The 27,761-nt window shown below is 46.4% G+C and overlaps 1 protein-coding gene across 1 annotated transcript in view; it reads right to left on the bottom strand.

The window, feature by feature from the left end:
- The window catches only part of URB1 (URB1 ribosome biogenesis homolog), a 108,759-nt gene that overhangs the window by 33,191 nt on the left and 47,807 nt on the right, over positions 1-27,761 (bottom strand). The window contains exons 24-29 of the mRNA XM_073668308.1: positions 16,365-16,551; positions 15,977-16,035; positions 14,519-14,712; positions 9,782-9,892; positions 7,794-7,857; positions 6,683-6,851 (exon numbers count right to left, since the gene is read on the bottom strand). Coding sequence (XP_073524409.1) covers positions 6,683-6,851; positions 7,794-7,857; positions 9,782-9,892; positions 14,519-14,712; positions 15,977-16,035; positions 16,365-16,551 — 784 coding nt within the window. The remainder of the gene's footprint in view (positions 1-6,682; positions 6,852-7,793; positions 7,858-9,781; positions 9,893-14,518; positions 14,713-15,976; positions 16,036-16,364; positions 16,552-27,761) is intronic.

Here is a 27,761-nt window from a genome sequence, read left to right as displayed (position 1 = left end):
CTGGCCTTAACCCCTTTATTACCCAGTGAGCCACCGCACCAGGGCCCTGGATGAGTTGGGTACAGCGCCAGAAGATGGCGCTTCTATGAACGCGCCATTTTCTGGGGCGGCTGCGGACTGCAATTTGCAGCGGGGGTGGCCCAGAAAGCTTGGGTCTCCCTGCGCTGCGGATTCCAGCCCCCAGCTGCCTAGTTGTACCTGGCTGGGCACAAAAATAGGGCGAAGCCCCACGCATTTTTTTTTTTAATTATTTCATGAAATTCATGAAATAATTAAGAAAAAAAGGGCTTCCCTATATTGTTGTGTCCAACCAGGTACAAATAGGCAGCTGGTGGTTGGGGGCAGCCCGTTCCTGCCTGCTGTACCTGGCTGGACACAAATATAGTGCGAAGCCCCACGTCAATTTTTTTAAAATCATTTCAGGAAATTCATGAAATAATTAAAAAAAATTGATGTGGGGCTTAGCCCTATATTTGTGTCCAGTCAGGTACAGCAGGCAGGAACGGGCTGCCCCCAACCACCAGCTGCCTATTTGTACCTAGCCGGACACAACAATATAGGGAAGCCCTTTTTTTCTTAATTATTCCATGAATTTCATGAATTTAAAAAAAAAATACGTGGAGCTTCGCCCTATTTTTGTGTCCAGCCAGGTACAACTAGGCAGCTGGGGGCTGGAATCTGCAGCGCAGGGAGACCCAAGTTTTCTGCTCCCCCCCCCCCCGCTGCAAATTGCAGTCCGCAGCCGCCCCGGAAAATGGCGCGTTCATAGAAGCGCCATCTTCTGGCGCTGTACCCAACTCATCCAGGGCCCTGGTGCGGTGGCTCACTGGGTAATAAAGGGGTTAAGGCCAGCTTGGCATTATCAGCTGGCCCTAAGCCCGAAATTCATGGGGTCACGCCAATATTAGACATGACCACCATGAATTTCTAGTAAAGTATTTAAAAAAAACACAAACACCCAGAAAAAAGTCCTTTAATTGAAATAAACACACAATTCTTTATTGTTCTAAATTAAACCATACCTACCATCACGCCCATTCCAGCTGAAGCCAACGATCTCCTGAAATAAAAGAAAAATAATAAACCAACATCATCCTTACCTTTCCATGGTTCCCATGACAGCTTCAGCTCTGCTACATCGAGATGACAGGCTGGACCGCAGCAGAACGCTGCCATCCAGCCTATCATCCCGCAGACACTGAGAAGCGCAGGCATGCTTGCGCTCCTCAGTGTCTGGCTGTGACGGCATCCAGATGAGCCGAGGTCATGTCCAATGAACTCAGCTCACCTCATGCACGTCACTGACAGCGTGGGAAAATTCTCCTGCGCATGCGGTGAGCGTGAGAGACTCGGCTTATCGGGATGCCGTCACAGCCTGACACTGAGGAGCGCAAGCATGCCTGCGCTTCTCAGTGTCTGCGGGATGACAGGCTGGATGGCAACTTTCTGCTGCGATCCAGGCTGTCATCTCGATGAAGCAGAGCTGAAGCTGTCGTGGGAGCCATGGAAAGGTAAGGATGATGTTGCTTTATTATTTTACTTTTATTGCAGGAGATCGTTGGCTTCAGCTGGAATGGGCGTGACGGTAAGTATGGTTTAATTTAGAACAATAAAGAATTGTGTCTTTATTTCAATTAAAGGACTTTTTTCTGGGTGTTTGTGTTTTTTTTAAATACTTTACTAGAAATTCATGGCGGTCATGTCTAATATTGGCGTGACCCCATGAATTTCGGGCTTAGGGCCAGCTGATAATGCCAAGCTGGCCTTAACCCCTTTATTACCCAGTGAGCCACCGCACCAGGGCCCTGGATGAGTTGGGTACAGCGCCAGAAGATGGCGCTTCTATGAACGCGCCATTTTCCGGGGCGGCTGCGGACTGCAATTTGCAGCGGGTGGGGCCCAGAAAGCTTGGGCCTCCCTGCGCTGCGGATTCCAGCCCCCAGCTGCCTAGTTGTACCTGGCTGGACACAAAAATAGGGAGAAGCTCCACGTTTTTTTTTTTTTTAATTATTTCATGAAATTCATGGAATAATTAAGAAAAAAAGGGCTTCCCTATATTGTTGTGTCCGGCTAGGTACAAATAGGCAGCTGGTGGTTGGGGGCAGCCCGTTCCTGCCTGCTGTACCTGGCTGGACACAAATATAGAGCGAAGCCCCACGTCAATTTTTTTTTAATTATTTCATGAATTTCATGAAATAATGAAAAAAAAAAAAAACGTGGAGCTTCTCCCTATTTTTGTGTCCAGCCAGGTACAACTAGGCAGCTGGGGGCTGGAATCCGCAGCGCAGGGAGGCCCAAGCTTTCTGCCCCCCTCCCCCCCCCCCCCGCTGAAAATTGCAGTCTGCAGCCGCCCCGGAAAATGGCGCGTTCATAGAAGCTGGATGCTGTACCTGGCTGGCATACAAAAATATGGCGAAGCCCACGTCAAAAGTTTTGGGAAAAATTAATTAAAAAATAAATAATAATTTAGGGACTGCATCTTTATTAACTCCTCAAATGTCATTTAGTGTTAAAATAAAGGATTTATTTAAAAAAAAAATGGCGTGGGATCCCCCATAATTTTAGGCTCTAGCGGAGGTTAAGCAGACGGCTGGGGCAGATGTTTGAAGCCTGGGAAGGGGGTAAAACCCACGGAGCTTCCCAGGCTACTAATATCAGCCCCCAGCTGAATACCTAGCCTTTACTAGCTATTAAAATGGGGGACCCCCCCCAAAAAAATGACGTGGGGTCCCCCCTATTTTAATAGCTAGCAAAGGCTAGGCAGACAGCTGGGGGCTGATATTAATAGCCCAGGAAGGGTGCCATGAATAATGGCCCCCTCCCAGGCTAGAAACACCAGCCGTCAGCCGCCCCAGAAATGGCGCATCCGTAGGATGCGCCAATTCTGGCACTTAGCCTCGCTCTTCCACGCTGCCCTGGTGCGGTGGCAGGGGGTAATAGTGGTGGGGTTCATGTCAGCGCCAGCTGCCATGAAGCCCAGGTTAGTAATGATGGGCGTCTATAAGACACCCCCATTACTAACCTACAAAGTGTTAAAAAGAAAAAACACACTACACCCAGAAAAAAATAATTTATTTGAAATAAAACACACCATTTTATTTAATTCTTAGTTCACAAAAAATAATAGTTACCTGTCCACGTTCCTGTGCTGATCTCCCATGCACAGCTGTCACATCTGGAGATGGTGACAGCTGTGCATGGCTGCTGTAAGCTCACACTGCCGGGAACACGTCCGCTCCCGGCAGCGGGAGCCACTGACTGAGGTCACCGGAGTGCATTCAGGCAGCGCAGCTCCGGAGACCTCCTTTACGGCAGTGCTGTACCGTGGGAATTTCTCACGATACAGCAGGGCCGTAAAGCAGCTAACCGGAGCAGCGCTGCCTGAACTCCGGTGAACCCGCTTATGCAATGACGGGGCTGCTTTACGGCCCCGTCATTCTAGCGGCGGCAGCGGTTCAGAGCGGTCACATTCTATGTGGCTGCTCTGAACTGGAGATCTTCGTGGGACACTCGTGGACTACTCCGGAGGGGTAAGGATAAGGTTGTGGTTTATTATTTTATATTTTATTACAGGAGATCGATGGCTTCGGGGAATTAGGTGTCTAGGTGAGTATAGGTGTAGTTTTTTATTTTTTACTTTATTTTAGGTGGCGATCGGCGGGGACAGGTAATGTATGAACTAATTTATTGTAGGTAACCACTGGCCACCAATGACATGTATTTAACATTTATTGGGGCACAGTAGGGCAATTTAAATAGCAGGATCAGACTGATGGGAACTACTGCTCCCATCGAGCTGATCCTGCTGGCACGAGTGGACGGGGGACAGACATAGGCCGATGGGAGTAGTAGTGTCACATCGGCCTATGTCTGCCTGCACGCACAGACACCCGCACAGACACCAGCACAAACATCGCACAGACACCCCGCACACAGACACCCCGCACACAGACACCCCGCACAGACACCCCGCACACACACTAATCATGACCGGTCTGATGGTCTGTGAGGTGTGGCTGACCTGTGCGGTCGTGGGAAAGTTCATGTGAGTTCATGCAGTCAAGCATGAACTCACATGAACCCTCTGAGGGCACCGCGGCTACTTCAAATGAACAGCTGATCGGCATCACCTGATACCTCAGCTGTTCATTTGAAATAACCGGCGGGAAAGCGCAGCACAGAACGGGAAAGCCGGCGGTGAAGTCTTTTCACTGCCGGCTTCCCCGCCCGGGTCCTTCGCTCCTTGGTGCTGCGCTCCCTGCCCGGTCCTAACTTACGATCGGGATGGGAGGTGGCGAGGGGAGCGGAGGATCGGGGTGGGAGGCTGCGGGGAAGCAGTATGGGGCTGTGTGATTGTTTAAAAGCCGGCGGCTTTTTACCGCGCGCCGGCTTTTAAACAATCAGGAGAATTCTCCCCCGCTGGGATGGCATTCTGATGACAGGCTGGATCGCGCTGCCATCCAGCTTGTCATCCTTCACAGACACTGCAGAGCGCAGGCATTATGGGAACTTCCGATTCCGGTATTCGATATTGTAAAAGTATCGGAATTAAGTATCGGAATTCCGATACTGCGAATATCGGCCGATACCCGATATTACAGTATCGGAATGCTCAACACTAGTGTTTACCAATCGGGTTAATTGTTTTTATATTTTGATAGATCAGATTTTTCTGAATGCAGCGATACCACATATGTGCACTTTTTTAATATTCTTTATTTTCAATTGGGGTGACATGAACTTTTAGGGGGCTTTTTTGTACTTTTTTTCATATTTAAAACTTTTTTAAAAATTTTTTACTGTTCTGGTTAGGCCCATTAAAGGGACTTGAAGCTGCGGTTGTCTGATCACTGGTGCGATATACAGTGATGTCACAGCTGTCATGACAATCCATCGGCGATCCGCAATCACGTCACGGATGTGCCGATGGGCGGAGATCATGATGTGCGTGCGTGTTAAATGCCGCTGACAGAGATTGCCAGCGGCATTTAACAAGTTAACAATCGCGGGCGGTGCACTGCTCTATCCGCGATTGTTTGGGGCAGGTCCAGGCTGTAATACACAGCCATCACTTGCCGGGTATGGGGTGGGCTCGCTGTGTGAGCCTGCTCCATACATCCGCTTTTGACTTGCGCAGTACATGTACCCAGGACTCTTCCCTTGCAGGGTAACGCCCAGCGGACACTTGCCAGCTAATGTACATGTGATGCACGACAGAATTAAAGGGATTGTCTGACAGGTAAAAAAAAAAAAAAGTAAAAATTCTGAAAACGACACAGATGTTATTAAAAGCAAAAAAACGGAGGCTGTAACCTCCATGGATCCAGCAGAGGCCGGTCCCAACACAGACCACCTGTGCAGCCTGCTCTGGATTCCCGGGCATTACAAACAAGCAATAATTCGTTTTCTTACATCTCAGACGACCCCCTTTTCCATTATTTTCGCTACAGCAATGAACGGCAGTCCCACTGATAACGAATGGAGCAGTGGTGCTGCCTTTTCCAGATAGGGGATCTGGAGTTGTATTCTAAGGCTATGTTCACATGTGGATTTTTTGCATTTTTTTTAGTTGTTTTTTTGAGCAGCAAAAATGCTGCATTTTATATACCAATAAAGGGAATACGATTTCAATAATCTCCTGCACACTTTTTTTTTTTAAATCCACAGCATGTCAATTCTAGCAGCGCTTTTCACGCATCCTAATGAATGGGAGGAAAATGCAAAAAAAAAAAAAGCACCAAAAATTTTACATATTGTTCCTGATACCAACACACTTCTATGCAAAAAAAATACATTTCAAAATGCTGCTTGTGAACATACTCTAAGAATTGGTAAAGGATCCTAGGGGGAAGGATCCCCAGTGATCAGTATGTGCTCCTTTATCAATAAAAAAAACAATTTCAGTTTCTGTAAAACCCCTTTAAGCCTTTCTACAACTCAGATCTTTACTGGAGCAGCATAACATTCATGCTCATGAGCCTTTATGATTACTTTATTATCTTTCTGTGCTCCCAAGCAAGTGTCTCCTTGATTACAAATCATGTGTGTGGGCTGATACTGCAGTCATGTGTTAAAAATACAGAAAACAAGCAGAGGCAGACACAAAAGACTTGTTACAAAAGTACAGCACAATATTTGTATCTGACCCCAGAGCTGGATTCACATCAACACTGCTTAGTACTGCTATATAATGTCCTCCATGCTGCTGTTTTTATCTGTGTGCTAAGGAACAAAAAACAGGAATCCCCCTCGCTGTGTGCTGTGCAGTGTATGAGAGGCATGATATCAGTAGTCTTTTCCTTCCAGCTCAGAGTTAACAGCAAATTAAGGCTTGTTTCACATATTCATGTTTCGCAGTCTGTACTTGGATCTGGCAGAGGGTCTCCTGACTCCCCACTTGGCAGCCTCACTGGTATATATGAGGCTGTCGAGCTCGGGTCATGAGACCTGTCGTCAGTCCGTGCATTGATGTGTGAAGAGATAGAGCATGCAGAGGGGGAAAACTGGTAAAAATGCAGGATAAAAGTCATTATAAAGGCCAGAAGTAGTGTTATGTACACACATAAATAAAGACTTCTGAAAAGTTGATTGAAACTACAGTTTCCCGTTAAAAACTACAAGTAAAATCGCTTTACAGCACATATTTACTAGTCCTTTTTAACTCTAGGATAGAGCGCAGTACCTCGGCGGTCAGCTTTCGGTGCAGTGGGAAGTTTAGGATAGTTTTCATCATCTTCTCCCTGTCTAACAAGGTGAGAATTTCCTCCATGCTTGGCTGCTGCCATAAGGATTTTCCCAAGCTCTTCCGGGTTTTATGATGCTCCACAGCAGCGGGGCCCCACAACAGCAACCTACACGGAGAGAAAAGGGGGACAAGGTCGGCTACTATTTATTCCAAGGCAAAATACAGTCACATATTAAAGGGAACCTGTCACTAGATCCTTGCTGCCCAAACCACGGACAACATGAGAAAATATAGTCTGAAAATTCTCTGTAGGGAGAGACCTGACTAATCCGATGGCTTCTCTCTGCCACTATCCAGTGATTGGCAGGTCTCTCCCTAGAGTGTACAAAAGGAGAGACCTGTCAATCAACTGAAAAGGGGCGGGAAGAAGTAATCAGACTAGTCCGGCCTTTTCTCAATAGTTCCTGGCCAACATTTCAAACTATGGCACTGATTCATCATCATCATTGCTGTTCCTCCACATTTCTGGAATAATTTCCTGTTGTTTTTTTTAGTGGCTTTTGTATTTGTGCCTTGTTTTCTTTTTGTCTTTTTTTTTTCCTTGACAGCTTTGCTAATCAAGATGTTTTACGCAGATTCGTGAAAAGCGACTTTTATCAAATGACGCTTTTTGTTTTTAGGCGCATCTTACTCCAAACACACACAAACCCCAGAAAAAGGTTTAGAATTTGTTGCATTTTTATACAAAAAGTGCGACTTTATAAAACTAGTTTTTGTAACAAGATTTGACAACTTTTATTGTTACGAATAATTATTGATTTTGCGCCAAATTCGTGAACCGCATGGAAGAATTTGGTGCAAAACAACATAAGCAAATAAAACAAGACAAAAAAAATAAATAAACTTCAAGAAATAGCAAATGATGAATCAGATCCTATGTTTTCTCTGAACACCGCAGCATAAAACGTACCAGACAGCAATCGCACAGCAGGGCTCTGATCGCTGCTGTCTGTGCAGTGACAGGTTCCCTACTGTCTGCAGGAAGCTCCCTCTAGTGGCGGCATGCATAAGATTATTTTTTACATTTTAGTGCATCCTGTTGCTTTACCTGAAGTCAGTGAGGCTTAGATTATTCTGCTCGTAGGCCCGTAGCAGGAACAGGATTTTCTGATCTAGAATAAAACAATATACACTGCTCAAAAAAATAAAGGGAACACTTAAACAACAGAACAGAACACTTAACTCCAAGTAAATGAAACTTCTATGAAATCAAACTGTCCACTTAGGACGCAACCCTGATTGACAATCAATTTCACATGCTGTTGTGCAAATGGAATAGACAATAGATGGAAATTATTGGCAATTATCAAGACACCCTCAATAAAGGAGAGGTTCTGCAGGTGGGGATGTTTTCGTCACTTTTGAATGTTGGTTGTGCTTTCACACTATTGGTAGCATGAGACGGACTCTACAACCCACAAAAGTTGCTCAGGTAGTGCAGCTCATCCAGGATGGCACATCAATGCGACCTGTGGCAAGAAGGTTTGCTGTATCTGTCAGCGTAGTGTCCAGAGGCTGGAGGTGCTACCAGGAGACAGGCCAGTACACCAGGAGACGTGGAGGGGGCCGTAGGAGGGCAACAACCCAGCAGCAGAACTGCTACCTCCGCCTTTGTGCAAGGAGGAACAGGAGGAGCACTGCCAGAGCCCTGCAAAATGACCTCCAGCAGGGCACAAATGTGCATGTGTCTGCACAAATGGTTAGAAACCGACTCCATGAGGGTGGTATGAGGGCCCGACGTCCACAGATGGGGGTTGTGCTCACAGCCCAACACCATGCAGGTCGCTTGGCATTTGCCACAGAACACCAGGATTGGCACAGTCTACACTGGCGCCCAGTGCTCTTCACAGATGAAAGCAGGTTCACACTGAGCACATGTGACAGACGTGACAGAGTCTGGAGACGCTGTGGAAAGCTATCTGCTGCCTGCAACATCCTTCAGCATGACCGGTTTGGCAGTGGGTCAGTAATGGTGTGGGGTGGCATTTCTTTGGAGGGCCGCTTAGCCCTCCATGTGCTCGCCAGAGGTAGCCTGACAGCCATTAGGTACCGAGATGAGATCCTCAGACCCCTTGTGAGACCATATGCTGGTGCGGTTGGCCCTGGGTTCCTCCTAATGCAGGACAATGCCAGACCTCATGGGGCTGGAGTGTGTCAGCAGTTCCTGCAAGATGAAGACATTGAAGCTATGGACTGGCCCGCCCGTTCCCCAGACCTGAATCCGATTGAGCACATCTGGGACATCGTGTCTCGCTCCATCCACCAACGTCACGTTGCACCACAGACTGTCCAGGAGTTGGCGGATGCTTTAGTCCAGGTCTGGGAGGAGATCCCACAGGAGACCATCCGCAACCTCATCAGGAGCATGCCCAGGCGTTGTAGGGAGGTCATACAGGCACGTGGAGGCCACACACAATACTCAGCCTCATCAGGAGCATGCCCAGGCATTGTAGGGAGGTCATACAGGCACGTGGAGGCCACACACAATACTGAGCCTCATCAGGAGCATGCCCAGGCATTGTAGGGAGGTCATACAGGCACGTGGAGGCCACACACAATACTCAGCCTCATCAGGAGCATGCCCAGGCATTGTAGGGAGGTCATACAGGCACGTGGAGGCCACACACAATACTCAGCCTCATCAGGAGCATGCCCAGGCATTGTAGGGAGGTCATACAGGCACGTGGAGGCCACACACAATACTGAGCCTCATTTTGACTTGTTTTAAGGACATTACATCAAAGTTGGATCAGCCTGTAGTGTGTTTTTCCACTTTAATTTTGGGGGGTGACTCCAAATCCAGGCCTCCATTGGTTAATAAATTTGATTTCCATTGATGATTTTTGTGTGATTTTGTTGTCAGAACATTCAACTTTGTACAGAACAAAGTATTCAATGAGAATATTTCATTCATTAAGATCTAGGATGTGTTATTTGAGTGTTCCCTTTATTTTTTTGAGCAGTGTAATTTGACACAGACACATTAAAATATCTATATAACCAATCCCGCCACGAGCCGTCACATTCGGGCCATACCTGTGACACTGAGGGTTGCTCCATAAGCCCCAAGCATAGCTGCAAAATGTTTTTTGGCGCAAACGGACGGCCAATTAGCGACGATGCTTCTCAATAGATCGGTCAAGTTTTCTGCAAGGCAAAAAACACATTTGGTTCAATTTATTAAAGGAGGTCAGGACTGCACGCCATGTTTTATGAAGGCCATATTCTCCGAGCTCAGCGCTGTATAGGGCCACAATGTATGTGCATGGGTCTGATTTTACATACAAGGTGTAGAAAATGTTTTGAAAACCTAAAAAAAATATATAGTACAGACCAAAAGTTTGGACACACCTTCTCATTTAAAGATTTTTCTGTATTTTCATGACTATGAAAATTGTACATTCACACTGAAGGCATTAAAACTATGAATTAACACATGTGGAATTATATACTTAATAAAAAAGTGTGAAACAACTGAAAATATGTCTTATATTCTAGGTTCTTCAAAGTAGCCACCTTTTGCTTTGCTGACTGCTTTGCACACTCTTGGCATTCTCTTGATGAGCTTCAAGAGGTAGTCACCGGAAATGGTCTTCCAACAATCTTGAAGGAGTTCCCAGAGATGCTTAGCACTTGTTGGCCCTTTTGCCTTCACTCTGCGGTCCAGCTCACCCCAAACCATCTCGATTGGGTTCAGGTCTGGTGACTGTGGAGGCCAGGTCATCCGGCGTAGCACCCCATCACTCTCCTTCTTGGTCAAATAGCCCTTACACAGCCTGGAGGTGTGTTTGGGGTCATTGTCCTGTTGAAAAATAAATGATGGTCCAACTAAACGCAAACCGGATGGAGTAGCATGCCGCTGCAAGATGCTGTGGTAGCCATGCTGGTTCAGTATGCCTTCAATTTTGAATAAATCCCCAACAGTGTCACCAGCAAAGCACCCCCACACCATCACACCTCCTCCTCCATGCTTCACGGTGGGAACCAGGCATGTAGAGTCCATCTGTTCACCTTTTCTGCGTCGCACAAAGACACGGTTGTTGGAAACAAAGATCTCACATTTGGACTCATCAGACCAAAGCACAGATTTCCACTGGTCTAATGTCCATTCCTTGTGTTCTTTAGCCCAAACAAGTCTCTTCTGCTTGTTGCCTGTCCTTAGCAGTGGTTTCCTAGCAGCTATTTTACCATGAAGGTCTGCTGCACAAACTCTCCTCTTAACAGTTGTTGTAGAGATGTGTCTGCTGCTAGAACTCTGTGTGACATTGACCTGGTCTCTAATCTGAGCTTCTGTTAACCTGCGATTTCTGAGGCTGGTGACTCGGATAAACTTATCCTCAGAAGCAGAGGTGACTCTTGGTCTTCCTTTTCTGGGGCGGTCCTCATGTGAGCCAGTTTCTTTGTAGCGCTTGATGGTTTTTGCAACTGCACTTGGGGACACTTTCAAAGTTTGCCCAATTTTTCAGACTGACTGACCTTCATTTCTTAAAGTAATGATGGCCTCTCGTTTTTCTTTACTTTTTCTTGCCATAATACAAATTCTAACAGTCTATTCAGTAGGACTATCAACTGTGTATCCACCAGACTTCTGCACAACACAACTGATGGTCCCAAACCCATTTATAAGGCAAGAAATCCCACTTATTAAACCTAACAGGGCACACCCGTGAAGTGAAAACCATTTCCGGTGACTACCTCTTGAAGCTCATCAAGAGAATGCCAAGAGTGTGCAAAGCAGTCATCAAAGCAAAAGGTGGCTACTTTGAAGACCCTAGAATATAAGACATATTTTCAGTTGTTTCACACTTTTTTGTTAAGTATATAATTCCACATGTGTTAATTCATAGTTTTGATGCCTTCAGTGTGAGGCTATGTGCCCACGATGCAGAAATGAAGCAGAAAATTTCTGCAGCATTTCGGCATCTCCCTGGCAGAAAAAACGCATGCAGATTGTGCATGCGTTTTTCCTGCAGAATACATGCGGATTCACATGCGTTTCCGCATGCAGATTGACAAGCGCTTTCCAGGCGATAGCATCACTTGGAAAGTGCTTGACAACTAGGTCACACTATATAAATCCATGCAAACAGCATGGATTTATACAGTGTGAACCGTAAAAATTAAAACAAAAAGCTATACTCACCCCTGAGGCCCCGGCGTGGCTGTAGCGCTGCTTCCTGACTGGTTCCCGGCTGCCGGCATATCGCGAGACAGAGCGGTGAAGGGCCTGCGGTCACATGACTGTGACGTCACCGCAGGTCCTTCAGCGATGCCGGCATTCAGAGAGAAGCCGCCGGACAGGTGAATATAAACTTTATTTGTTATTTTATTCTTTTTTTTACAGGTACAATGGTACCCAGGTCTGGATGAGAGTTTCCTCTCCTCCAGAACTGGGTACCATCCGCACATAGAGACGCATAGAAGCCGCTTGTACAAATGTACAGTCGCGGTTTCTGTGCGTCTCAATGCAAGTCAATGGCGTGAGTTCCGCTGCGCTTCCGCAAAATTAAATGACATGCTGCGGATTTTTGGACGCAGCATAAATGCTGCGGAAAAATCCGCAGCATGTGCATAGAACATGCGGAATCCCCTTGGGGACCATGGGGGGCGGATTACCTGGCGTTTTACAAGCGTTTCCGCTGCGGAAATTCCGCAGCATAAACGCTTGAAAAACGCTACGTGGGCACACAGCCTGAATGTACAATTTTCAAAATCATGAAAATACAGAAAAATCTTTAAATGAGGTGTGTCCAAACTTTTGGTCTGTACTGTATATATAAAAAAAAAGAAAAAAGGAAAAAATCCAAAAAGTGGAGTAAAAAAAATTCCACCATTGCTTTTTTTGGTTCATTCTGGTTGCGTTCAGTATTCGGTAAAACTGATTCATCAGGACAGTACGATTCCAGCGAAACCAAAACTTGGATAGTTATTTATTTATTTTTAGTACTTTTAAAAAATTTGTAATAAAAAAAAAAGTTCACCCATAAACTTTATATTTTTCCATCAAGGGAGCTGTGCGCGAGCTTGTTTTCTGCATGGCGAACTGTAAAATTTTGGGGTACATACAATTTTTTGATTATTTTTGGGTGGGAGGTAATTGAAAAAAAAAATTCACAGGATGGGCATCATCGAATCCCATCAGCAGAGCACATTGCGTTGTGGGTAGTGGAGAGGGCGAGCGATGGTCTCTGAAACAACAACTGCATGTATAAACCATGTGAATGCCAATGTCAGGGACTGACTGTGGCATCTAACTGGTTAAAGAGCAGCGATCGGAGCTAGTTCTGGTTGCTGCAGTTAGAAGCAGAAGCCGGCTGTACAGCACAGACAGTGCCTGCTCCATATGACCGCACCTGACCTCCTGATGTCTGCAGTGCTACATTGCAGCGTAATACAGGTGAATGTTACGAGGTACCACAACAACCAGATGTATAGACACCTATGTCTCAAAGTGAAGCTATAGCAGGAAAATTACCTATTGCTTAAATTAGGTTATTGTGTTATTTTTTTAATCTTATGCTTCCAGTCCTTTCACAAAGAGTTTTTATCAGTTTCCTTATCAGCAGAGGCAGAATTACAGTGACTGATAACACCTCCATATACAGTAGATAACACAGAATCCACCATTCACAATAGGTGATGTCACAGCTCACCTCCTCCTCATGTACAATGACTTCATAACACCTCTATGTATAGTAGATAACACAGGATCCACCATTCACAATAGGTGATGTCACAGCTCACCTCCTCCTCCTGTACAATGACTGATAAGACCTCCATATACAGTAGATAACAAAGGATCCACCATTCACAATAGGTGATGTCACAGCTCACCTCCTCCTCCTGTACAATGACTAATAACACCTCTATATACAGTAGAGAACACAGGATCCATCATTCACAATAGATTATGTCACAGCTCACCTCCTCCTCCTCCTGTACAATAACTGATAACACCGCTATATACAGTAGATAACACAGGATCCACTATGTACAATAGGTGATGTCACAGCTCACCTCCTCCTCCTCCTGTACAATGACTAATAACACCTCCATATACAGTAGATAACACAATCCACCATTCACAATAGGTGATGTCACAGCTCACCTCCTCCTCCTTCCATATCCAGATTGTGATATGGATAAAAAACAAAAACATTGTCAATTTAAAAAAAAACAAAAAAAAAAACCTTTAACCTAAACACCTGATAACCATAGCTTCCCTTTAAGTACATGCTGTATACTTCGTAGCAGCTTTGAAGGAATACAAAGCAATGTAAACATTACATGTTATGGACGCCTTCAGGGGTCATTTTTTTTCTTGCATGTATTTTTTGGCTAAAAATATTTGTTGCAATTGGGTTTCATTAAAAATGTTGCACCATTTAGCCGTTAATACGACTCTATAGTCAAAAAGACGTTCAATGAATCCCAGCCACAGAGAGAAGGACAAGGCTGGCAGCCATGTGGACCGTCAACTTGCACCCACTGGTCTGTGTGAAAATAATGATCATCCAGGAAAAACCCCTTTAAGAGGGTGCTGCAACGATATACGGCCTGTAGGGGTGGTGCGCGACATAAGAATTTGCTCTTTGGTGCCCCCGCAGGTTTTGCAGTGGTATAACAATGCATCCTCTGCTCAGGAGCCCTATTTCCAGCAGCTTAGCCATAAAGTGACGGACAATGAAATGACGCAAGTGTGAGATGCAGATGGAGGATGGGAGTAGTAATCCATCCGCTATATAATGTAATGCAGATAGTAAAAGGCTGAACCTCGGATGGCGCTGCAGCCGCTCTCCTCGTCTCTGGAGCGCAGGAAACTTGTCAGGAACAGGGAATGTTGTGTCACCATCATGTGGACGACCGGTAGCTGCACTAAGTCCGGGGTACAGGGGCCGTCCGGGCCGTACCACTGCTCCACCCCCGCACGTAAAGCTTCCTGAAAAGCACAGTCCTGATAGCGATACCTAAAAGAAATACAGAAATTAAAGGGATTTTACACTTTTAGAAAAGTGGACCCCAAACTCTTTCTGTAATGTTAATATAACACAGACAGATCGTACCCGCCGCCCCCCGCTCCAGCGTCGGCTTCCCGCTGCGGCTCTGGGTTTTCCAGCGGTGACATCACATTGAAAGCTCACATCAACGCTGCAAACAATCACTGAGCTCAGTGGCTTCACCAACGCAGACAGCAGAAGCCTCTGAGCTCAGAGATCGGCGGCAGCGGTGACGTCACATTGAATACCCTCATCACCACTGAAGCCACTCACTGAGCTCAGTGGCTCGGCCAATGCAGATAGCACAAGTCGCTGAGCTCAGAGATTGGCTGCAGCGGTGATGTCACATTGAATACCCTCATCACCACTGCAGCCACTCATGGAGCTCAGTGGCTTGGCCAATGTAGATGGCACAAGCTGCTGGGCTCCGAAATTTACTGCAGTGGTGACGTCGCATTCAAAGCTCAAATCACCACTGCAGGCAATCACTGAGCTCAGTGGCTTGGCCAATGCAGATAGCACAAGTCGCAGAAAATGGCTGCACAGGTGATGTCTCTGCTGCAACTAAAAGACAGAGCCAGAGCAGCGGCGGTTAGCTGGCGAGTACCATCTATCTTTGTTATTTTACAGTGAGTCCTACAACGTGTTTGTGTCACTATTTTCTGGGACCCGGAACTTTTTTTTAAAAAAAGGTTTCCGTCGATGGAGCTGCGTGACGGCTTGTTTTTTGTGTTTTTTTGCACTCAGTGTTGTATTTTTTAATAGCACTATTAATGTATTTGGTTTTGATCTCTTTTTTTTGTGCATCTTATGCAGAAGGCGCGGCAAACAAAAATTTTGGCATTTTTGATTTTTTTTTCTCCATTACGGCATTCACTTTAGGAGTTCAAAATGTAAAAAAAAAATAATTGTATATTTTGATAGATTGGACTTTACCGGATGTGGCAATTCCGAATAGTGTTTATTTTGTTCATTTTTAAAATCGGTAAGAGAGTGGGGCGAGGGGACGGGGTCACGATTTCAATTTTTCTGCTTTACTTTTTTATAACTAAAGTGAACAATGCCGATCGTGGGGTTTTATGTGTTCTTTATGTTTTTGCTTTGTATAGTTGAGTATAATAAATTGGTTATTAAAGTTTGGATATTACCTAACTTTTGTACTTTACTTATGTATTTTGGCAGCAGTTCTAGGATTAAATGTTATCTGATGTGGACATAGTAAAATGGGACTCACTTCAGTCCGCTCTTTACCAGGCTGTTCCATTCAGTCGGGACGTCTTCTTTGACTAAAGGCTGTGAAAAATGAGAAAATTAATATATAAATAAAAATTAAAGTAAATTTTGCGTAAACACGTCTGGGATGTTTTGCAAAAAAATTGTGTCAAAAATCCCCCCCAAAAAACCCTCTGCAATAAAAGCAAGTGCAAATACACCCTAGAACATCATCCATTAACCCTCTAAATAGCAATACATCAATTCCGCCCCATCCCAAAATACCAGTCGTATCTAATCTATCTTAATTGATAACGATGAGAAAAAATAAAAAAATAAAAATTGGCAACGCGGTTCTTCCTGGCGCTCACGGAGTACGCTCAGTAAAACACAGATTTTTATTTTCCTACCATGAGATCCTTAAGACGAGCGAGCAGAGCCATCTCCTCTTCCGGTGCCGCTTCCTCCGGTTCTTTATTGGCGCCATATGTGGCAGTCAGACACTTCATACAAGCTGCCAGGAGAGACTTCTGCCAAGAACAACCCTTCACCCCGGCACAGTCTGCAGCTTGCGATACACAGTCAGCTACAGCCCATCTGTAAGACGTTAATTGATTAAAAGAATTAGGAGGACGGCTGAGAAGATCCAAGAACGACAATGAACACTTAAAGGGACACGAATCTAAAATCCTTAAAGGGCAAGTCTGGTTTAGAATATCCATTTTCAAATATCATAATAGATAACAGATAGGAGGCACCTATTGACAACACCCATCTATAAGCCAGAGCGGGGGAAAAATTGCAAGAGCAGTGAAATTACAGAGATACCAAACCTCTATCGTTTTTGGGTTTTTTGTTTTTTGTTTTTTTTTAAAGTGGCAGAAAAAAAATTCTGAAATTTGTTAAAAAAAAAAATATTTCACTTGTGCTGCCATTTACCGAGATCTGTAAAGTTTAACATTTTTGGCCGATGAACCTGTGTGAGAGCTTTATTTATTTAATTTATTTTTTATTTATTTTTTTTTGAGTCCTGAGCTGAGGTTTTTATTGATACCATTTTGGTGAAGATACGGTATTTTGATCACCTTACTGCATATTATATATATATATTATTTGTTTTTAAGTGTTGCAGCGACCAAAAAAAACATAATTCTGTTTACATTTTTCTGATTACGCCGCTTATGGATCAGGTTAATTAATTTTATATTTTTTTTACGGACGCAGCAAAACCAAATATACCGGATGTATTTTTTAACATTTCTTTATTTTTAATATGGGATAAAGGAAGGGTGGGGGGTGTGTTAAACTTCAATACATTTTTTTTTTCCAAATTTTTAAAACTTTTTATTTTTTTTTTCACTCTTCACTGTATTTATTAGTCCACTTAGGGGACTTGAAGTACTGCTGTGTGTAGCGAAAATCACAGTCTACTGTGAACGCCAATAAGCTGGCTTTCACAGCAGTATCGTCATGACAGGCACGGGGTGGTCTTCAGCAGCCCACTGGCAGCCATGGCAACTCATCAGTGCCCCACGATGGCGTCACAGAGGTGCCGATGGGCGCATAGAATGATGCTCCCCCTGCTGGGTCGCAGTAAGTGCCACTGTCACAGATTGACAGTGACATTTAGGAGGCTGACAGCCGTGGGCGGAGATCTGCGCCATCTGGGGTCCTGGGTTCAAATCCCACCAAGGACAACATCTGCAAGGAGTTTGTATGTTCTCCCCGTGTTTGGGTGGGTTTCCTCCGGGTTCTCCGGTTTCCTCCCACACTCCAAAGACATACTGATAGGGAATGTAGATTGTGAGCCCCGATGGGGACAGCGACGATAATGTATGTAAAGCGCTGCGGAATATGTTAGCGCTATATATATATAAAAATAAAGATTATTATTATTATCTGCCGGTAAAGACGTGGGCTCGGCTTGCCGCATCACATGTTGGTAAGGGGTTAAAGTGTAACTATTGTTTTAATTTCCATTTCATAAATTAATAGGTACAAGTGAAAATAAGCAAGTTTGTAATATATCTTATCAGAGAAAACTGCTTTTCTCTACTCCAGGACCGACTCATTTCATGGGAAAAATCTGTATTCAGTGAAGACAGATTCCATGAAGAGAAGAGGGGAGAGGAGCTAGAGGCGGACACAGACATTCAGCTGCAATTTTTTCTGAAACGGGAAGGAACGAGGTAGAGGCAGACACAGATATTCTGTTGCAAGTTCTCCTGAAACCAGGAGATACGAGGTAGAGGCAGACACAGATATTCTACTGCAAGTTCTTCTGAAACCAGGAGATACGAGGTAGAGGCAGACACAGATATTCTACTGCAAGTTCTTCTGAAACCAGGAGATACGAGGTAGAGGCAGACACAGATATTCTACTGCAAGTTCTTCTGAAACCAGGAGATACGAGGTAGAGGCAGACACAGATATTCTACTGCAAGTTCTTCTGAAACCAGGAGATACGAGGTAGAGGCAGGCACAGACATTCTGCTGCAAGTTCTCCTGAAACGAGGAGGAACGAGGTAGAGGCAGACACAGACATTCTACTGCAAGTTGTTACGGATCCGGATGGTGGAACCTCTGTGCTGCGGTGCAAGGAGGGACCAGAGGGGCGTGACTAAGTATCTACTCGGCCTGACCAAGGTCGCACGGCGGCTCAGTCGACTCTGTGAACCAGGGAGGGACCGAGCAGAGGGACCAGGTGCCACTCTGGCACCGACCTTGTATGAGAGCAGGTGACTCCCACGGGTCAGAAGGCAGGAACTGACCAGTACAGCAGGTGAGCACGGCAGGTAACAAGCAGGTGCTTCCAGGTAAGCAGGCGGGCAGAGCCCATAGACAGACTGGCGGACTGGACTGTTGGCAGACTGCCGGGCTGGAAAGTAGTCACACTGGCGGACTGGACTGAGGAACAGACTGGCGGACAGGACAGACTTGCAGAGGACCTGAGGGCTGAAGCAAAGTAAGTATAACAGAGCAACAACCTTGCACGGGCACCTCCATATTGGAGGAACCACCTTTTATAGAGAAAGTCCTCCGGCCATTGGCAGGGGACTTTTTAGGACGGCGCGCGCGGCCCCTTTAAGAGGGAGGGAGCGCGCGCCCTAACCACAGAGCCAAGGAAGCTGCGTGCAGAAGCAGCAGCAGCAGGGAGGCCGGAAGACGCTGGAGCAGGACCGCAGTGGTAAGGGGGACGGCGTCTCTACCTAGCAGGGGGCAGAGACGCCGATGCTACACAAGTTCTCCTAAAACGAGGAGCAACAAGGTAGAGGCAGACACAGACATTCTGCTGCAAGTTCTCCTGAAATGAGTTACAGTTTAAATTAAAAAAAAAGGTAGAAGACAAATACTAAGAAAATGTAAGACTAATGACCTGCCCAGTATCCAACAGTCACTGAAAACACCACTACCAAAATGTTTCTTACGCCCACCAGTGTCCATACAAGCACTTACAATCACATTTTTATTCCATTCGCATTCTAAAAAAGCCACCAGTTTTATATTCGTTGCTTCCTGGTGTGGGTCCACCAGACACTGAAAACTACAATTCCCAGCATGCAACACACCAGGAGCTTTTGGGAGGATAAAGAAAAAAAACAAACACAAAACCCTCCCACCAAGAACTTTCTCCTTCCCTCCTTAGTGTCACCGGTAGACTGTGCTGTCATTACTGTACTCAGTCACTGATCCCATACATTTGGGGGATTGTAAGGGAAAAAAATAACCACCTGACAAAATGAAAGGACTCAGGCTGTTCCCAAAAAGGCACATTAATAGAAGCAGCGGTAATATTGTTTCTGGGGGTAACGTGACTGATAACATAACCATTGGGAGTAGGATATGGAGAGAATACAGATGGCAATCAGACTAAAAAAAAATCAAAAAACAAAGTCCTGACTCAATTGCACCAAACTGTGCAAATAATAAACGTAAAGGTGAATACACATAGAAAAGAGATCTTGGTGTTCGCAGTCTAATTAGCTCACAGTAGATTGCCAGGATGTATCCCATGGTCTTTACCTTGCAGATGCGAGGATCAGAACGGGATCTGATGCCAGGGTGAATACATCATTATTCCTAAGACAGTCTGAGGGTATCTCAGACTGTGATATCTGCACTGGACAGATTACATTCCTCTCCCTCCACCACTGCCAGCGGATCACAGGAACCCCCGGCTCAGCCTACCAAGATTGGCCGTAAGAGATCTAGGGAGGAAGACCGTTCCAGGTCCTCCGCTCGCTCCCTCACTCTCCCTGGTCCTTCCCGGCAGGCAGCTTCTTCCTCTCAGTCCTCATCCCCTGACTTAACTGTTGAGTCAGACTCTGCTACGGTTACCGAACCTGACTCTGACATGGACTCCGACCAGGTCTCTAACATGCGGGACATCGTTCAGAGTCTTATCGCAGCGGTTAACCAGACCTTTAACATTAAGGATACCGCTACGGAACCCGAAGAACAAGCGGTATTGTTTAGATGGTCTAGACCAACCCCTAAAGGTATTCGCTGCCCATAAAGAGTTTGAAGGGGTCCTTTCTAGGGAGCGAGAATATCCGACCAAACGCTTTCAGAGAGGAAAGATTCTAGGCATCCTGTACCCCTTCGTGTCCGACCTTACTGAGAACTGGACCACATCCCCTACGGTGGACACACCAGTCTCTAGGTAATCTACCAACACCATACTTCCCCTTACGGATGGGGCATCCTTTAAGGACTCTAACGACAGGCTCACAGAGTAGTTTGCCAAATCAGTTTTTGAAGCGGCTTCGTCCATGTTTTGCCCTGCCTTTGCCACCACATGGGTGTCAAAGTCTATCTCTTCATGGGCTAAGCAACTCAGTCAAGGCATCCTCACTGGAGCTCAGCCTGAGGAGTTAGCCGTTTTGGCGGACCAGATCTCTCATGCGGGAAAGTATGTGGTGTCGGCTTCCTTGGACGCCGCTTCATGTGCCGCCCAAGCGGCCAGTAATATGGTGGCCATACGCAGAACCATCTGGCTCAAGGAGTGGCTCACTAATCTGACTTTCCAGGGTTCAAAGCTCTTTGGTACCAAGCTGGACCAGATTATTAAGCTCTGTCCTCCCATAGGCAAAACCTCATTGCCCTCCCCCGAAACGCAAGTTTCGTTCCTTTCGGCGTTTTTCACCTGCGGACGAATCCTCACGCCGAGAGAGGCCGCAAGAGCACCAGGTCCGGAAAAGGGCTTTCTTTAGACCAACTCAGTTATGGCGTCCCCGCAATCCTCAAAGTACATCCTCCAGGGCTCGATCTGGCAGGTTCTCCTCCGCATGACTCATTTCCACCAAGGGATTCCTTCAAGCTGGGCAGTCATCGTCTGCATTTCAAGGACGTCCGGCTGGCTTCCATCGAGGACGCCTGGGTCAGAGAAGTTGTATCTTCAGGATACAAGTTAGATTTCATTTCATGGCACAGGACCGTTTCTTCGAATCCCGTCCCCCAAGGGATTCTTCCCTGGTCCTGGGTTTTTTCGCAGCTATTGCCTCTCTTCTCAAATCAGGCGTCATTGTTCCGGTATCTCCACCTGAACGTTTCACAGGCTTCTATTAGAACCTCTCCGTGGTTCCAAAGAAGGACGGGTCCGTTCGACCCATCCTAGATTTAAATTACAAAACAAAAGGGTCAGTTTTCGCCATTTCAGAATGGAATCCCTTCGTTCAGTAATAGCTTCCATGGAGTTGCAAGAGTTCCTGTGCTCTATAGACATCCAGGACGCCTACCTCTATGTCCCTATCTTTCCAGGGCACCAGAGGTTCCTCCCCTTTGCGGTACATCAGGATCACTTACAGTTCGTCACCCTGCCGTTTGGTCTTTCTACTGCTCCCAGAGTCTTCACAAAGATAATGGCAGCGGTAATGGCACTTCTTCGAGTCAGGGGCCTAGTGGTCATTCCCTATCTCGACAACATTCTTATCATCAAGGCTCCATCCTTCTCCCTCAACAGTAAGAAATCTTGTCTTGTTCCTTCCCAGTGGCTAGTCTTCCTTGGCATTTTATTCAACACCCTTCAGGCCAGGGTCTTTCTTCCCAAGGAAAAGAGGTCAGCCCTCCAGCATGGGGTTCGCTCTCTTCAGGCCCCTTGACTTTCATCCCTCCACTCGGCTATGGCATTCCAGGGAAGGAAGGTGGCGGCATTGGAAGCAATTCCCTTCGCTCAATTCCACACCAGACCGCTTCAACAAGCCATCCTATCCTAGTGGAACAGATCAGTTCTCTCTCTGGACCGTCCAGTTTGGATTTCCGTTTCATGGCGTCCCTGAACTGGTGGCTGTCTTCCCCTCTCACTCTTCAGGATCAATCCTTTCTCCCTGTCCACTGGCAGGTGGCGTCACAACCTTATGGTCCAGGGACGTTGGTCACAGGAAGAGTCCTCTCTGCCGATCAACATCCTAGAGATCAGGGCCATTCTGCTGTGCCTTCATCACTGGCAGGACCTTCTCAGGGGCTTACCTGTCTGAATAAAGACAGACAGTGCCACGGCGATGGCATATGTCAACCACCAGGGTGGGACCCGGAGTCCCTTGGCATTAGCCGAGGTCTCAAAGATCCTTCTCTGGGCGGAGAGCAGAGTTCCGGCAATATCCGCAGTGCATATTCCCGGTGTAGAGAACTGGGCCGCCGATTTTCTTAGTCGCGAGGGAATGTTCTCTACATCAGGATATCTTCCTTCAGATTTGTCTGAGTTGGGGTACTCCGGATGTGGATCTCATGGCATCCCGGTTGAACAGAAAAGTGAAGCAGTTAGTCTCCAGATCTCGCGACTCTCTCGCGGTGGGGGTCGTTGCGCTGGCGATACCCTGGTCACAGTTCGTGCTACCATATCTGTTCCCACCTCTTCCCCTTCATCCCCGATTGCTAAAGAAGATCAAAGCAGAGGGGGTGCCCGCCATCTTGATCGCCCTGGATTGGCCCAGGAGGTCTTGGTCGTCAATCTTCTCGCAGACACCCCTTGGAAGCTTCCAGACAGGCCAGATCTGCTTTCCCAGGGCCCCATCTTCCACCGGAATTCTCAGTCGCTCGATTTGATAGCCTTGCTGTTGAAACCGCGGTACTAAGAGCATCTGGTTTTTCAGAATGAGTAGTAAAGACAATGATCCGGGCCCGGAAGCCTTCTTCGTCTCGGGTATACTACTGGACCTGGAAGGTCTTTTTCTGTTGGTGTGAGAGTAATCACACAGCACCTAGGAGAATCTACCTTCCATCAATTTTGGCCTTTCTCCAGGCCAGGCTAGACGTGGGACTCACTCTCAACTCCTTGAAGGGCCAAGTCTCTGCGCTTTCTATATTTTTTCCAGAAAAACTTGGCTTTTCGCTCTCATGTAAAAACCTTTCTTCAGGGAGTGGCTCACGCAGTCCCTCAGTACCGAACGCCAGTCAATCCCTGGGACCTCAACCTGGTCCTGGAGGCTCTTAGGAGTTCCCCCTTTGAACCTACGCGAGAAGTGTCTCTGACTCTTCTTTCTTGGAAGGTGGTGGCCTTCTTTGTGGCAATTATTTCCATCCGACGAGTGTCAGAGCTGGCGGCTCTCTATTGTCAATCCCGTCTTCTGATCCTACACCAAGATAAGGTGGCCTTGAGACCGGTGCCTTCTTTTCTCCCCAAAGTAGTCTCCACCTTTCACCTCAATGAGGACATTGTCCTTCCTTCCTTTTGTCCGACTCCTTCTCACCCTCTGGAACGTTCTCTGAATAGGTTGGACCCTGTCAGAGCTGTTTGGGTTTACCTGGCTAGGACCGCTCAGCTTCAGGAGGACAGATTCCCTCTTTGTTATACCTGAGGGAGCGCGGAGAGGCCTTCCGGCTTCCAAGGCTACCTTGGCTTGCTGGATTCGGACGGCAACCTTGGTGGCGTTTTGGTGTAAGAACAGGATCTCCACCACCCCCCCCCCCTCCCGGGATTAAGGCCAACTCTGCCAGAGTGGTGGGCACCTCCTGGGTATCCGCCCTACAGCTTTGCAAAGTGGTCATCTGGTCCTCTATCCACACGTTTGCCAAGTTTTACAAGGTTCATACCTACGCTTCGGCAGATGCCAGCCTAGGTAGGAGAATCCTGCAGGTGGCAGTGGTTAGTTCTCCGACCTGAATGGAGTTTTCGGCGGTTTCCCTCCCCAGGGACTAATATGGGATGTTCCATGGTTTTCTGTGTTTCTCAAGAAGCGCTTGAGAAAACAGGATTTTTGGGTACTCACCGTAAAAACGGTTTCTCTATTACTTCATTAGGGGACACAGGAAACCATGGGTGTATGCTGCTGCCACTAGGAGGCTGACACTAAGCACAAAAAAAAGTTAGTTCCTCCAGCAGTGTACACCCACCGACTGGCATTAAGTTAAATCAGTTAGTGTACAAGCAGTAGGAGAAGCAACATTAACCCCTTTGCAACCCATGCCGTATTAGTACGCACATTTGCGTACCCCCGTTCAGTGAGGGCTGCTGCGCTGAGCCCTCACTGAACCGAGCACATGTCAGCTGATTCTTACAGCTGACATGTGCCCGCAACAGCCGCGGGTGGAATCGCGATCCACCCGCGGCTGTTAGCATGTTAAATGCCGCTGTCAATCTCCGACAGCGGCATTTAACGCGCGCTTCCGGGTAGCGCTTCATAAGCCCCGCCCATCGGCGACCCCGTCACGTGATCGCGGGTCACCGATGGGTGGGCATGACAACCCAGGGTCTGCAGCAGACGCCTGTGGTTGTCATGATCTGGTCGCTATGAGCGCCACCTAGTGGTCGGCGCTCATAGCACAGGACCATTTCTGCTGCATGCAGGGGATCTGCTCGTCCCCTGTATGTAGCAGAGCCGATCGGATAGTTGCTGCTTCTAGTCTCCTATGGAGACTATTGAAGCAAGCAACAAGTGGAAAAAAAACGTTTTTAAAAAAATTAAAAAAAAATATAAAAGTTTAAATCACCCCCCTTTCGCCCCATTCAAAATAAAATATATATAAAAAAAAACCTACATAGACATATTTGGTATTGCCGCGTTCAGAATCGCCCGATCTATCAATATAAAAAAAGAATTAATCCGATCGGTAAACTGCGTAACAAGAAAAAAATTCTAAACGCCAGAATTACGTTTTTTGGTCGCCGCAAAATTGCAATACAATGCAATAACGGGCGATCAAAACATCGGATCTACCCCAAAATGTTATCAATAAAAACGTCAGCTCGACGCACAAAAAATAAGCCCTCACCCAGCCCCAGATCCCGAAAAATGGAGACGCTACAGGTCTCTGAAAATGGCGCTATTTTTTTATTTTGTACCAAATTTTGGAATTGTTTTTCACCACTTAAATATAAAAGAACCTATACATATTTGGTGTCTACGAACTCGTAATGACCTGGAGAATAAGAAGGGCAGGTCAGTTTTAGCATTCAGTGAACGTGGTAAAAAAATAAATAAAAAACAACTGTGGTATTGCACTTTTCTTGCAATTTTACCGCACTTGGAATTTTCTTCCCGTTTTCCCGTACACGATATGGTAAAACTAATAATGGCGTTGAAAAGTACAACTCGTCCCGCAAAAAATAAGCCCTCATACAGCCATATTGACCAAAAAAAAATAACGCTATGGCTCTGGGAACAAAAAATGAAAAAGCAAAAACGGAAAAAGCTCTGGTCCTTAAGGGGTTAAACAGAGAGAAATGCAAAAAAACAGACTGTAACACAACAACAACAGCTGTCAAAATGGGAGGGTGCTGTGTCACCCAATGAAGGTTCCGAGAAACAGATTTTACGGTGAGTACCCAAAAATCCTGCACTTCATTGGGGGACACAGGAAACCATGGGTTTCCTGTAACTAAAAGCCACTACTAAATTTATGGGAATTATTCAATAAGGGGACACGTGTAGTCGGCATATAGCCCAAAAATCTGTTTCCAAACCAGATAATATACCTCAAGAATATCATATATAAATAGCATAGAGGATATCTTTAAAAACATAACTTTTAATAATGTCAGTAAGATTTAACCATAGAATCCCAATCTCCAGTGGGAAGAGACATCTTAAAGATATAAAATTCTCTTAAACACCTTTAAACCTCCTAAACTCCAGCCCTCATAGGTCAGCAAACAAAAATGAAGATAAGGACATTAAGACCATAAATTAGCAGACAAAACACCTCCAAACAGAGGACAATTATTTACATATAAAGTGTCATCGTGTATAAATGTCAAACTTCAAGGGATCCCATTCATGGTGGTCGACTGGATCAGATATCTACCCTGTTGTGCCCCTTACGTTGACTCCCGCCCTAACAAGGGCAGTACCCAAGTGTGGTTCTCATGCTGCTGCCCCAAAATAAGGTCCCCTCGACGTGTTACTTTCTCCATAAGGAGAATTCATCAAGAGAGTGTACTTGAGAAATCGGGGAATAGTAAAAAGGAAAAAGGCGCAAGTAGTGTGAGGACCAGACTGCCCAGAAATAAACCAGAAATAGACAAGCAAAAAGTGTCTCCGTACCAATAAAGTGCTCAGTACCAAAAACAAAAAAGCATAGAAGTCCCACAGTGGTGGGGTTCTCTTCCTGGAGGTTCCTAATAAAAAATGGGGAGATAACCACATGTCTCTCCTTCATAGTTTAAATAGATTTTCGCTCCCTCCTCGAGGGCGTCCGCTCTCATTTTCGGGGGAGGAGTCAGAGTCCACCATTACTGCGTCATCTTGTTTACGGTTTCCTTAGCAACGTTCGTACACTAGCAACATTGGATTTTAGTCCATCCTAAAAATTCATATTAGAGGGTCTCTACCTTCTTCCCGCTTAATCGAATTAATCTGCATCATATCAAAACAACTACTTTATTATCCCTATGGGTGGATTCATTGCACCGTTCCCTACGCATGTGTCATATCCGGTCACAGAATCCTTCTGGCCAGGCCTCACCATGGCAACCCCGCTCCTTATCCATATTCCCCTATCGTCCAGACGCCGCCTATCACCTAAGCGTCACTTCTGGTCACAGGCATCTGGCGTCGGGTTGTTACCCTGGCAACTTGTGTCCTAGCATACACAGGGAACACACCCTCTGGATTGTTCCAGATGCCGCCCACCAGGCACACGTCATTTCCGGTCTTGTGTACCCAGCGTGAAGTTGTTTCCCTGACTACCTCTGTCTCTAAGCAGCGTGCGCGTCCTTGGTTACCTTGACACCCGTCCCTCGAAGGAGAGTGAGACTCTTCCATCAGACGCCAGATAGAGAAGTGTGATCCGTCACTGCACAGAACGCGTCGCTTCCAGAGTCCAGTGGTGGCAGCTTTACACCACTCCATCCGACACTCAGCATTATGCTTGGTGATGTACGGCTGCATGCAGTTGCTCTGCCATGAAGCTCCTGGCAGGGGCGCAGTGCTTGTGCTCATGTTATACTTATACCACAGGAGATCTGGACTCGGCAGTTAAGGGGTCAGCAGAGCAGTGGGACTTTTCTGCCCTCTGCTCCTCAGCACTTGGCCCCCTGCTCTGTAATGTTATGGGGTCTCCACTTTGTGGCTGAGTTGCTGCAGTTCCTTCCACTTCTCAGTAATATCATTCACAGGTGATGGAGAAGATTCAGGAGGAAGAAATGTCATGATCGGACTTGTTACCCACGGTGGCTCCTAGTACAGGACCGTGTTGGTATCAGGGAGCTCTGCACCACCGGCCGTTCTTAGTAACAGCAGATGGCATGGCGAGGGGTCTGGATGTTCTACACTGGGGGGGCCAGGGGTCTGGACGTTCTACACTGGGGGGAGCCAGGGGTCTGGACGTTCTACACTGGGGGGAGCCAGGGGTCTGGACGTTCTACACTG

The sequence above is a fragment of the Phyllobates terribilis genome, unplaced genomic scaffold (genome assembly GCF_046119375.1).
Source record: "Phyllobates terribilis strain yellow unplaced genomic scaffold, ASM4611937v1 Scaffold_2__4_contigs__length_985480577, whole genome shotgun sequence".
Taxonomy (NCBI): domain Eukaryota; kingdom Metazoa; phylum Chordata; class Amphibia; order Anura; family Dendrobatidae; genus Phyllobates; species Phyllobates terribilis.
This window is presented reverse-complemented; position numbering and strand designations above follow the sequence as displayed.